We start from the raw sequence: 14,091 nt of genomic DNA, 5'->3' as shown, positions 1-14,091 counted from the left end.
TGACATTACAGAAACTCTTTAATTGATTAATACTGAATACTGAAGCTGTTGTCTGTTACTCTGCAGTTTGACTTTCTGTGATGTGCATTTACAAAGCAACAAGAGCTAGCGTTACTGTGTTGGCATGTTGTTTGACTGTGGCATAGTTCTTTCTCCTAATTAATGAAAATTGTTGAGGGACAATGTATTGCTTCAGCCAAGTTTTCCAAAGAAAGGACTTAATTTCTGTGATAATTCAAACTTCCAAATTAGATGAAACAATTCCCTTAAAAATTGACTAATTAAATGTGTGAATAACCAAACTATTGCCTAACAATTTGAAAAAAATCTGTTTCCTCTGTGACAAAACACCATATTATATTGATATAGTCTAAATGGCAAAGGTGGCTTTTGTATCATCTGTCTGTAAATTTAGTGACAGCTTTTTCTGTTATTATCCCATGTTCTTAGGCACATTTCTACAGGTAATACATTACCTACAATAATGATATATAACATTTTTAACATGATCAGTGGATGAATGCACTCAAGTACAGAATTGATAATTTTAAAATAATTTCCCACAATTTAGAGGTGCCAGATATATAATAAATTGCTGGTTAATTATTGAGCCTTTGAAATCAGCCAGCCTTCAGCTTGCTGCAGTGTGGTGTCGCCAGCAGGTCGAGAAAGTTGAGGCCACACTAGTGGAGCGCTGTGTCTGGTTTGGGGCAGAGAGATGTGGACATGTTAGAGAGAGTCCAGCAAAAGGCCACAAAATAGATGATGGACTGTTCAGCCTGGTGAAGGCTCAGGGGAATCTTATCAGTGGATAGCTGAATGGAAGATGTTGACAAGGACACAGCCAGGATCTTTTCCGTGGTGCCTGGTGACAGGACCAGAGGCAACAGGCCCACCTGGAAACACAGAAGGGTCCCTTCTTGAACAGAAGGAAATACGTTTTTTTTACTGTGAGGGTGATCAAACCCTAGCACAGGTTGTCCGGGGAGGTGGTGGAGTTTCCATACTTGAAGATGTAGTCCTGGGCAACCAGCTCCAGCTGGCGCTGCCTGAGGAAAGGGGTTACACCAGATGACCTCTGGAGGCCCTTCCCAAACTCAGCCCTGCTGTGATTCTATGGGGGTGCAGCATCACCAGTGTCATTTTTTCCTGGGAAGCTTCCTGTTAACAGCTCTGCTGTATTCTTTCATCTGGTGAAATACAGTGGAAATGACAGCAAAATGATCCCTTGGAGAGGTAATGCTTACCAGCTCAATGCAAAGCTGAGCAAGTGCAAATATTAATATTCAGTTTAAGGTCTGGTCTATCCGAATGAAGATGCACTGATGTTTCTGTAAGTATGTTGGCTCCAAGTACTTGCTCAGCATCTTGAATCCTCTTAAGATTGAGGACTGGCCTCAGGATGTGTAGTCACATCACAAGATAGATGCTGCTCCCTTCTGCCTTCAGATTTATGCCTTGCAGGTACTATCCCAGAGCTGAGCTTCTCTTAAACAATATCTTTTGCCTGGCAGAACTATTCATTGCTCATCATGCCCCCTGTTGCAAACACCATTTTTGGAGCTTCATGCCCCCTTATTTACAGAACATGGTTTAGCACTGAGCCCTAGAACAGGACACCCAATTTTATATTCCTCAGTCCCACAAAATTCAGGAAAAATCACTAAGTATGTAATCTATGTGCCTGTGTGTATATATGTATGTATATACATGTAAAGAGTAAACTTTAACTATTAGCTACATAAATTGCATCATTGCTATACTAGAAATATTTTTCATTACTTAGTTTGCCCTTATAAGCAGAGTTACTGCTTATGTAATGAATACAAATTTGTGAAATTTTTCTTTAAATTATCATTTTCAAAATGTACTATGCATGAAGAGGATTTTGTTACTACATCTCCCATATTTTACCCTAAAAATACAGTGCAAAACATTCTGGGAATATTTTTATTAAACATGAAATATAACACATCCATCAATATTTTCAGCAGCTCTTAGATCAAATTTTGTATTTTTTCCCTATTAAAAAAGTTGACTATTTAAACGCCATTAATACACAGGCTATAGAACACTTTTCAAAATGAAGATGATAGCCCTGAATTTGCGCAAATTACAGTATTGTTCAGTCTTTTATTTTGATGTGTTAAAATTCAGCTAACAATCTGACTTCTGAGAGAAGCAAGATAAAACAAGAAAAGACAAATCTTCACAAAGGAGTAAGGCCACTGTGGCTAACTCGGTGTCATCAGAGTTGATACAGCAGTCACTTTCAGTTTCCCCGTTGTCTTGAGGTTTGAAGGTTGGTTCCACTAAGGCAGATGAATTTTTGCATGTCCCAGAATGACCAGATGTCTTAGTTGCAGTTCTTTTGACTGAGTGGACTTTCCAGACAGCCTTACTTCAGAGCCTGGCATCAGTCCCCTCCGTGGTGCCTTGTGCTGGTAAAATGTTCAGGTAAATGTCGTACTGTTGGTCCATGCCAAGGTAGCTGTCGCTCATAAGATACAGGGTGTAGATACACCTGAGAAGTAAAAGCAGCATTGTTAGTTTGGGAATTGGGTCTTGACTACTTGGAAAACATAATAACCAAGAGAATTTAATCTGAAAATCTGTCATACTTTCCAGGAGTTTCTGGAGTATAAAAAGCAACAGAAACAGTATTTCGGTTTCTGACATATCCAGTTCTTTTCAGGGCTATGAGTTCTTTTTTATCGACTTCTCCCAGTATCAAAAACCATCCTTCATCCTTGACTTTGGGGAACCGAGGAGCCATTGCTTTACTGTCCTGCTTTCCCTGTTGGGAAAAAAAAACAGCTTAGGAAAACTAGAAATCACCTTTCCAAAATGCCATTTTTTCTTGAATGAAAAACACCTCAAAACCACATTGCTGTGAATTTTTCTGTAAGGCTATAATTTAGCCAGACTAAAATAGTGTTATTCCTTTTGAGAAGAAGGGTTTAAAAAAACCCCAAAAAATGAAAAAAACAGTCCATGGAGAAAAATCCAGAATACAAGATATTATTCCACGTATTTTGTAAACTACTTAAACTTGAATGGAAATATTATTCCCTTTCTGTAATTTAATCTAATATATTCCAAATGCAGAAGGGTTAATTGCAAACCTAGTGTCTTTAAATAAAGCTAACCAATATTATCCAAGATTAATATAAAAACAGCACTTAAAGTATTCATTTGAGTTTGATATAGCAAAAGGAAAGATTATTTCAGTGATTCTTTAAGACAGTGACTTTAATGCTGGAAGCTGAAGACTGAATGATGCACACTCAATCAACATTCATTTCATGTTTTGTAGAGGGAAAGGTTTTACTGAAGATTTATACAGAAGAAAAAGCACCACCAGAGCAATGAAGCTTTAGAAACAGTTTGATCCAGCTGTTTTTTACAAAAGAAGGATCAAATTCTAGGAGAGGTTTATAAAACAGTGATCACTGCATGAAATGCTTCTGCTCCTTTCTTTTCCATGGCTTCTGCTTAGGAAAAGTCTCTGTCAGTAAGTGGCACAGCAAACAGAATGATGAATAGATGAGCTTTGACCTTTTGTCCTTCCTAAAATAAGACAGTTTCCCCTTGCAACTAAGGTGAATCTGCTGTAGTCAGGATGAAAAGTCTTCTGGGAAAAAAGAATACTTTTCAAATATAATTCTTAAGTAATGTAAGATAACTTCAGGATTTTCAACAGAACACATGTATCTCCACTATTATTTTTATCAAAATGAAATTGTCTTTAGAGTCTCAGAAGTAACATCTAATACTGTTCTCCACTTTTATCTTGAGCTCTTCTTTGCATCTTAACAAAAATTCTGGTAATTAAAATTCTTAATTGTTTGAAATGATAGAGAAATTAATTACCAAAATTATAACCAGGGTGGTCCATATGCCACTCATGGTATGTAAATGACAGAAAAAAGCCTTGATAAGTGAGTGACAGCTCTAGTGTCAGCAGTGCCCGATGTGAAGGCAGGTCCAACTCTCCTCAGAGCTGACATGCAGGTACATCCAGGTGCTGCTGCTGGGACAGAGCAGATGGAAAATGGTGCAGCTCCTGGATTTTCTGGCTTGGCACACCAAGACTTGCTGAAGGCCCAGTGAGCTGGCCAGCCCAAAAGGCAATGGGATGTGCTTTAAATGGGCAGAGGGGTGGGACTGAAATGTAGGTGTGGGAAAGAATTGTATGTGGAAGTTGTTGTAGGCACTGTTCAAAAAAGCATCAGATGTAAGGTATAAGGAAAATATTTTCAGTAAAGGCCTGAAGATGTGTTACTAGTAGGAATGTACTTATAGGTGTGAGTCTGGTATGCAGTTTGGAAGCACCTGTGAATGTAATCGGAAAGCTTATAAATGAGTTTGATTTTTTTTCATTGACCTGGTGTAGGATTTTAGCTTAAGAGCCTGTTTACTATCCTATTGCAACCTGAAAAAAACCATGTTCTTCACTACTAATACAGAATAATCTTTGAAAGCTTTTATAACCTATATAATACTTAAGCCATAAAGAAACCTATTATGCTGTATAAAGCATCACTGACAATGTAAATGGACTATTGGACACTTGTGCACTTGGGAAGGAAATGATAAATTAATCTACCTGATACCCCATCTGGGTTCTGTGCAGATTTATTTGGAGCACATACTCCTGATCAGCATGCAATTTGATCCATCTCTTGTCATCTCGTGTGTCTGTTGTCACAGAAGGAACAGGCACTTCATTCTGTGGCTGAACCCCATCATCCCAACTGCCCTTAATGCTCAGACTGATGTTTAGAATTGGCAAACGGCACAAGAAATTCCAAGCCTGTGGAAAAAACAGATCCTTATGGATTACAAAATAATCTATACAATCATTGTCACTATAACAATAACAATTCAATGTGCAGTCTACATATTTATTCTATATTAATAACATTTTATTGTGTATTAGAATATATGTAATCATACAATTCTCAATAACTGTAAAATATTTTTCGTTAACCTCTTATGCTACCTTCTTCCTAGCAAATAAAACAAATGTGAAACTCCTCAAGCACGTTACACATGCCTTACTAAGATTACTGATGTCTGAACACAGGAAAAATTCCTTACTGCTCCCGATTAAAGTATTTTTTCCCTATAAGCCACTTAAAAACTAGTATAATTAAGTTTTAAATTAAACTTCCTTAGCATAATCCATAAAGAACAAGTCACTGCAGTGCTAATTAGCAATAGGCAAACCTCAGAGAGTTCAGAGGATCAGTTCAGATAATTAACCAAAAGTTCAACTGCATATCCAAAGTTATCCCTATGTTTTTTTTGAGGTTTTCTTGCATCGATCTTCATGAACTCCCCTTCTTAAAGTCCTCCTGAGGAATTTTAAGTCTCTGCGGTTTCACTTGAATTGCAACAGGTCCTCAACTTTCTCTCGTCCTTTTGCAGAGAACTGTTGTTAGAGGATACAATCTGAGTAGTTGAACATGACACTCTCTTAACCTTAAAAAGGCATCCTGAATATGGAGCCCTATGTTTCCCTCATTTTGGTCTCTATCAGACAAGGAAAAGCAGCTCTGAGTAGCTGTGACAAAAATGGAAGGGAGCAATGTAGGCTTTCATTTAGTAAGAAAGAAAATCAGCACGTTCACTCAATGAAATTTGTTAGGAAAAAGAAATGGGATTGGCTGTGGAATGGAGGCAGTGATTTGTGGCCTTTCTATTGCTGAAAAAGATAGATGAGGCTGGCATTGGAAAAAAAAAACAAAATACCAAGGATCACTCTCTGCCCTGCCATCCTTCCGCTCCACTCTCAGAACAGAACAGAACAGGAATCAGCATTTATGAAAAGCTATTGGGTGGGAAGGAGAAGAAGGAAGCAAGAATATTGATCTTGGTAAAGAGCCATCAGATGCCAAAATGGGAACTTGTGGGAATGAAGAAGGTAGGCACAGTCACATGGGCAGTACCATGGAGCAGAAATGTTTTATCTGGAGAAAGACTACAGCATATTTTATTTTTCAAGTATTGGTTTTACCATGTTGTGTTTCAACAAAATGTATTTTCATTTAGATTACGCTTGATGTGTCTGATTACTTTTACTGTGCTGGAAGGCCTAGAGCCCTAATGAAAGCTCAGTTTGCTTTTTGCCAGACATCATTGCCACAAGTCATACAGACAATAATAGCCTATGTAGTCATACTGACAGTAATAGTATATGTCAATACATAATTAGGGACACAGCAGCCAGGCTAGGCAGACCTAAGGTCGTGCTGCCCTCGGAAGGGTGGTGCTGTCCCTCTCTCCGGTGTCCTCCCCACCAGCTTGCTGTGCCCTCTCCATCTCTCCATTCCCGGTATGCTGGCATTGCCATGCTGGGATTGTGCAGCTAGATGGATCAGCTTGCTAATCATTTTGGTGACAGCGTGAACTTAGATCAGCTTAAAGCTGATTGTGGAAACATATTCTCTAATCCTGTGACTCTGAATAAGCATGAGCCTTCAGTGCCACTGAAAGAAGTGGTCCAGCCTCCTCCCCTGCTAGCACAAGCATTCACGTAGCCACTTGGCTACAGGCCATTTTGACTGCCAGTGAGAAGGTTGTTAGGATTCCTCCTCCTCCCCTAGTCCCCAGATGCTCATTCCCACCTCCCTGCCTAAGGCAGACACAGCGTTTGTGCAGCTGTGTGGTGAGCTGGGTCAGAGGAGGTGACAGCGGCATGGGGAGGGCAGGACTGCCCATTTCGGCTGCAGCACAGGCTTATTTGGATTAAAATGGCTGCATTACCAGAGCCTGGCTGAACTAAATGAGAAAACTGATTTCAGCTACAAACTAATCTCTCTCTCTCCTCTTCTGTGTATTGCACGAACAGCTGTGTCTGTTCAGTGCAGAAGGTGGGGAGGGCCAGCTGTGAGCGCTCAGGAACTGCAGTGTAAAAGCAGGGGACACAGATGAATTGCATTGATGTTCTTAATGGTGTCTTAGCTAGGAAAGGACGGGAGAATTGTAACAGAAACAGCTAGGACTTTAAGGAAAAATACATCCCTCTTTGCCCCAGCTCTGAAAGTGGAAAAAAAGGCAGAACTTTGAAGGAGGTGAAAAAAATACCACTAACTAATTCGTTGTTGCCAGGATTTTGATACATTTAATATGCAAGACTACTAAACCCACCTCCGGCATATCACACTGGATCACAGCTGGAGTACTAACATCTCAACTGGCAGATGCTTTTACTTTGAATGTAAAGGTTTTTAAGAAGAAACTTAACGTAGGAACCCTGCAGACCCACAGTGTGACAGTCTGTGCATCTAAGCAGGGTATTTCTGCTGAATTCAGGAGAGGCACTCTGATAGATACCAACCTGGTAAACACCTTTTTGTTTGTACTTTAGATATCATTTACCTTGAAAGCTTTTATGTATCTCAAAGGACAAGACCTGTTACAAATACATTAGAACAAAGTTTAATTTCAGCAGACATCATAATTTATTAACTCCTTTAGTAGCATTACCTGTTACATCCACCACAGTCTGGTGAAGATTATGATTTGGGCTGTTTTATATAATACAACCCCAACATAATCTATTTGTCAAAGACTGTCATGTCCTCATGTAGCTTTCATAGTACAAACAAACCAAAGTTACTCTGAGTAACTTTCTGATTAGATAATAAAGTAGATTTAATATGTCATCCTATGTTGGCTATTAACAGTTGGATTTGATGATCTTAAAGGTCTTTTCCAACCTAAAAGACTCTACGGTTTCTTGATTTACCAAGTCTTGTGTATTTGAAAATTAAAGGCAGAGTTAGTAGTGCTTGATCATTCATACAGTATGAACAAAGGACTGCCTTTCTATCATCTATGCAATGTGGAGAAAATTAAGAAATGCTTTTCTCACCAAGGAAGAAAGTCAAGTGGTAGCAATGAAAATGAAAACAGATACGTCCAGAGTAAAAGTAGATAATACTATAGTAGAGATAGTATTTATTTATTTTCAATCTTGAAGTTATTTTTTTCTCTTTCAAAAATATCAGTATCAACTTAATATTTTAAAAGGAGCCTAATGCCTAAGTGACTTAGAAACTGTAAAAAATTTGTTGGAGAAATATGATTCAGAATGAATCACTGAAACAAACATAGAGCTTTGACCAAAGATTGGGGTTAGTCTAAATAGTTTGAATTTAGGCTGTCAGCTTTTAAAGCTCTCCTGACTTTCAGTGAGGTTTGGAATTATAACACTAAGTTCTGAAAAATTAAACTCAGGCTCCCATGTTGCTTAGGTAGTTTTTGAAAATTTTACTGGTTTTTTTGCTGTAAGGGAAGACTCAAGCACCTATCAGCACATATTACCTCCTTTTAAATGCACTTATCAGCACGTATTACCTCCTTTTAAATACGTCAACATGTCCAATATGTACATTCACATATATACTATACATATGCATTTACCTACCAAGCCCATAAATTAGAATTATAATCAAATGAAAAATTCTTCACAAACCATTGGGAACATCATTAGTATTTTTGCCAATAATCTGTCTCCCCAGGACCTAGCCTAATATTCCAAATCCATGAGCAGCTTCAAGAGCACCTATTTAAAAATTAATTACCAATCTGCTTGAAAGGCATTTTCTTCTTTCCAAATGGAAAATTTCTTCCTTTTCCTGTCTGTCTGAAATTTATGTAAAGCTCAAGCTGTTTTTACCAGTTTCTTGCTAGTAATCTTTAAGATATGGCTTCAAATATACTTTGAGTAAGAAGTAAAAGGTTTTTTAGGAAAAGAATGGTTTTGGCAATTTCGTGGCATATTTACCACTTTAGTGGACTTTGTCCATGTCTGGTGCCAGAATGCTAATCTTAAACTCTGTAGTCTGATATTCTTTCTTTATAGAAAACATGTCATACAGATGCTGAAGAATTTTTCTCTTGGTTGGACCCTGTCTGTGTGGGCACTGAAAGACTTTACATATGAAGACACTCAACAGGCAGTCTCAATATGAATCTTAATTCTGTACAAGGTATTATAATAGTTTTTCCTTTCTTTTTCCCCTGTAAAAATTACTGTAAGGAATAACATATTGTTATAAAGGTTTCACATTTGTAATACCCTGCACAATACAGTCATGACTTTGCTACACCCAATATGGCCATTCCCAGCTCATGGAAATGAAACTTTCTCCTCATACAATGGCAAGACATTATGTTTTTCCCTCTTATATGCATCTGTATTTACAAACACAGATATATAGAGGCACAGAGTCATTCACAGTGTGAACGTACACACCACATACACACAAGCTATTTTTGAAGAAACTGCTAAGACATTTCAATACCAGCCAAACATATTTATCTGAGGATTAATCTTCATCTATTGAATCAGACGAGAACACTGCCATGCATACAATTATTTAATTAGCAGCCAAATCCTCTGCCAGTCAGCAGCCGTTCCAGGCATACTGATGGGGCAGTAGATGCAAATCTCACAGTAGTACTGCTTTTTCTCATTACTACTGCAATTAGCACTTAAATTGATGCTTTAAACATACTAATTTCTGGAATAATTCAGGATTTGTATGTTACCTGGGATCGCCTCACTGCAGAGACGACACCAGATTGCTACGCAAATTGAAGCACTTTTGAGCCAAATAACCATCATCATATCAGACAGAGCCAATTTGCATTTGCTTTTAAAGATAACAGAATGGCAATTTATGCAAATAAATTAAGTAAGTTTACTTCTGAGTTCTCCCTGAACTAATTATAACAATGTTCTAATTTTTTATCACATCTAAAAGTTGGACTGAAATCAATGTGTATTATGTTAGAAATCTGTTGTTAAAGGGAGGCTTTTTTTGATGTCAATACATTTTCTTAATTCAAAATTTTGATGTTAATTTGGTTACAAATGCAGATGTCTGTTATAGACATTTAAGTACTTTTCTTCTTGTTTGCATACCAGTAAAAGGTTTAACTGAAGCTGAACATTCAAACACAGGACACATTGCTGTCCTTTTAAACATTCAAATAAAAAACATTTGAAGTATAGCTTTTGAAGCTTTCATCTTTCCTACATTTATTTGAAATCACAGGCTTAGCATGTGATGAATGCTATGGAATATAGCTGTCCTTTGCTGTGAATGCCTTGAAAACCAAGCTGAAAACAAGACTTTAGCAGCTCAACATTTTGGAATAGTATTTTTTCCCTCCCCTGTGAAGTATGAAATTTTCATCTCCTTTTTCTGTTTCAAATAGAAAATGAGTGCTGGATCTTTTACTACGAGTATTCTCAGAAAAAATGGTGTTTTACAGACCACTTCAGAAACCAGCTATGATGACATTTGCAATGCATGTATTCCTAGGGCAGAGCTATGAAAAGGTGGATAACACTCAGCAGATTGAATGACCTAGAGAAGCATCTTTAGAGCAGAGAGATGTGGTAATATCAGCCACAAACCAGACTCTGTTACTGCTTAGCAGGGAATAAAGGAGAATAATATTAAGAAAACAGAGAAGAAGCTTTGTAAAGCCAGCAGTACCTTGAAATTAGACCAATGAATATGTTGCACTTTATACAGAATGCCACATGATATTTACTGAAGGGAAGAGAGTATTTCTTTTCCCAACTACTCTTCCTTTTCAATCACATTGATAATGATCACAAATAGAAAGTGTTACCTGTGAAATGTGTGCTGCTTGCAACTCACTGTCCACAATGGAAGCAAAAATATTCTCTTTTCCTTCACAGGCAGCCATTAGTTCGGGAAGACACTCGATAGGTCCTTGGTAACCTCCATGCACACTCTTCCTTTGGCCTTGGCTCCACTTCCTGATACAGACAGCAAAACATATGCCCAGGGAGGGAAAGCAAACATTTGTATTCAGTTGTTTTGGTGGTAAAACTCAATACTGGTTTCTGTTTTTAAAGGGTGGTTATTTATTTTTGGTTGGCATTAATTACTGCATCATCTAAGCATCTATAGAGCTTTGCATTATCTATGATGTTAAGATGGGTACTAATGCAGTTTTATAATGGATCAAAATAAAGAGATAATTAACATACAGAGTTAGATTTGTTAGAACTTGGAACCTGTCCAGTAGTCTCTTGTTAATTTCTCTGGAATCACGGTTCTCAAAATAATCTGTGGGGGTTAATTAATCAATGAATATTGAAAACAGAAACAGAAAATCCATTTGGGAAAGCATCACTGTGAAAAACGGAGTTCTGCTTCTGATTCATTAACGAACATTCTCGGGCACAACAACGACATTCAAACACAATCAGCAGTGGGAAGTGGAAAGAAATTGGAAACCTACTAATGGTTAAAAGAATTACATACCGAAAGAGGTAGAGATGCTGGCGCTCTACATTTGGCAAAGTAAGCAGGGATGAGTCATGTATCCATCTACCCTGAACCACCATCTGCACCAGGTTGGTTATGTTCAGAGCAGTCACCAGCCAGCCATGATGTGCTGCAACATCCATCATTGCCTAAGCAAAGGAGACACATCATAAAAAAAGAAAAATGAAAATATAATTGCATACCTCATTCATACAAGAAAGAGCATGTATTTAATGTTTAACATACACTGATTTCTAGGCCTTAACATAGGAATTTACTTCAACCTCTACTGATGGCAGTTAGGCACCTTTGGAATTAACCTTGAAAAAAGATGAATTAAATCCTGTGTGATTGTCATCAGTTCTTACTCTTGAAAAGGTAATTTACACAATGATTTTGGGTGCAAAAACTGAAGGTAGAATATTTTCCTTACAGATAACTGCTCTTTGACATAACCCAACTCAGCATGAAGGGAATGAATCTCAAGATTTACTGTACATGAAAAGCTTACAATTAATGACAGTATTTGTTTATATTTTGACATGAGAGCTTTCTCAGAATTACATAATTATTCAAAAATCCTTGAACTATTTAAGAACACAACTAATATATTTACATTTGTTCAAAAATTAATACCAATGTCATTTAACAGTAGAAATTATTATTTCCATTTGAACCAAGTATTTAAAAAATCCCTGGAATTGGATTAGATAAAATTTAGCACTAAAATTTAGCTTAATAGTTTTTTTTCAACACCGACACACAAGTTGAAATCTTGAAGGAAGCTTACAAAATAGTTCATATTTTATGTAGGGTGAGTAAAAGTGATTAGAAACAAAACAGATTTCATCCTTTGCATTGTAAACAGCTGACTGTCTTGAGAATGAGGGATGTTTGGCAGTTTCTCCTTTGGCATCTCTATCCTGATCCTGAAAAGCTTTCCCAAAGTACACAGAAAACATGAGCAAACAAAAAACCCCTATCCAGCTATACATCAGACTTCAAAGTGTTAAACATCATCCTGCCTTCCATGTCTCATGAGTTTCTGTTCCATTTCTCTTCCCATGTTTTGACAATACAAATAAAAGGTATACTGTTAGTACCATTAGCATAAAGATCTAAAGCTAATTCATTATGGATTTTGCACTGCAAATGGCCCTACAGACATTAAAAAAATGGTTCTGCTTGCTTTTTTTCTTGAGTGGACTTACAGTCTGTTTGGTTAGACTAACCAAGTTGAATTTAAGAGTTCTTCCAAGGTAAAAAGAACCAAACATGAATTTCTGGTTTCAACTTTTTAAAATAGTAAATGCAGCTATTTGAATATATAGTATGCTTTCCCCCTGTCTAGATTACACTGAAAGAATTACTATGATTTATGAAAGCATTTCAGCTGGTGAAGAAAATGATGCTATGATACATTAGATGTCTTGCTTCTTTTGTTGTTCAATAACATTATGATCACAATAAAATGTGGGTCCTTCTATTACAACACTCTAATTCATCTTAGAGTATAAAGTCATTTATTTAACAGTAGTTTGCCATGCAGGGTATTTTGTGTTTGATTAAAATACTAGAAAATGTTTCTTTTTAAGAAAGCAAGGAACACTGATATCTTGAATCTGGTATACTGAATAGTTTCAACACGTTTTTAAATACCATCCTTGTGTTAGGAGAGTAGAGCTTGATTTTAGGACTAGGCTTCAGATGTTTCCATGGGTTTTTCTTGTAAACACAAATGATATTGTTTGATACTTACTTAGAGAGCAGATACCTGCAGCATTTAAACTTATTTTCCAACCACCAGTGTAAAGAGGAGAAGCTGTCTGTGTAAGTCTTTACATTTAATCAAATGTTTTACAGACAAACAAAAGGCAGCATTTACTTAAGGCAAACTAAACAGTGAAATCTTCTTTAAACAAAGGAGTTGTTTACACACGCTGAGCTATTTCAATTAAATTACACTAATTCTGGAGAAATACTGACTTTAAAGACACAAGTTAGTTTCACTCCTGGCCAGTCACACAGTTTATTTTAGCAGTTTACAATGCAATTTCAACAGGTTTTTTTTCCCAGATCAGGGTGATAAGATCAGCGACACTTAGAAAAATATTTAAAGTGTTACCTTGTATTACACAAGTGTTGTGCCATTTCTCATGAATTGTGGATAAAGTGCCTTTCAGCTAATAAAGATCCAGATTTAATATTTAATTTTTTGGAGGAAGAGTCATAGCACCCTGAAACACTCTAAAATTCCTAGTGACCCTAGAACCAGTACCTCACAACACAACCTTATTCCTTTCCTTTTTCTGTCTTTTCGCTTGGCTTGCCAAAGTGATTTCCATGTAGGATTATTTTCACCAAATAGAAAATAAAATTACGTTAGAAATCACATTTGAAAGGAGCAGCTTTGTGGCCTGCAGATTTATATGATGGTGCCCATGACATTTACTCACATAAAGAGGGAATTGTTCTCAGCATCAGACTGCAGTCAGTCTTTTAAACTTACAAGGCAAGTTGCTCTTTACTTGATTTCACATTTTAAAATAAATTGAAGACTATCCATAGAGTACAGTCCGTGTTCCTGAACACTCTGTGCTGCTGAGAAAGTCTGGTATCTGCCTCCTGTTCTCCACTACCTGATTCTTCTTCTTTTTCTTCTGCTATTCTGACAGCCTGAAACATGCTGTTCCCCAGTGATGAGACTGCTGTATACACGTGAAGAACAATGGGGGCACAGATATCCTGTATTTTCCATGAGAAACAA

At 37.1% G+C, this 14,091-nt stretch overlaps 1 protein-coding gene across 2 annotated transcripts in view; it reads right to left on the bottom strand.

The window, feature by feature from the left end:
- Nucleotides 1–1,936: 1,936 nt before the first annotated feature.
- ASCC3 (activating signal cointegrator 1 complex subunit 3) overlaps nucleotides 1,937–14,091 on the bottom strand; it is a 249,666-nt gene continuing 237,511 nt past the window's right edge. For both annotated transcript variants that reach the window (XM_085056274.1, XM_085056275.1), the window contains exons 38-42: nucleotides 11,322–11,473; nucleotides 10,660–10,810; nucleotides 4,610–4,816; nucleotides 2,622–2,797; nucleotides 1,937–2,524 (exon numbers count right to left, since the gene is read on the bottom strand). In XM_085056274.1, coding sequence (XP_084912400.1) covers nucleotides 2,404–2,524; nucleotides 2,622–2,797; nucleotides 4,610–4,816; nucleotides 10,660–10,810; nucleotides 11,322–11,473 — 807 coding nt within the window. In that variant the 3' untranslated portion in view covers nucleotides 1,937–2,403. The remainder of the gene's footprint in view (nucleotides 2,525–2,621; nucleotides 2,798–4,609; nucleotides 4,817–10,659; nucleotides 10,811–11,321; nucleotides 11,474–14,091) is intronic.

The sequence above is a fragment of the Lichenostomus cassidix genome, chromosome 3 (genome assembly GCF_008360975.1).
Source record: "Lichenostomus cassidix isolate B80296 chromosome 3, HeHo_3.0, whole genome shotgun sequence".
Taxonomy (NCBI): domain Eukaryota; kingdom Metazoa; phylum Chordata; class Aves; order Passeriformes; family Meliphagidae; genus Lichenostomus; species Lichenostomus cassidix.
The sequence above is the reverse complement of the archived record's forward strand: the minus strand, read 5'-3'. Positions and strand labels throughout refer to the sequence as shown.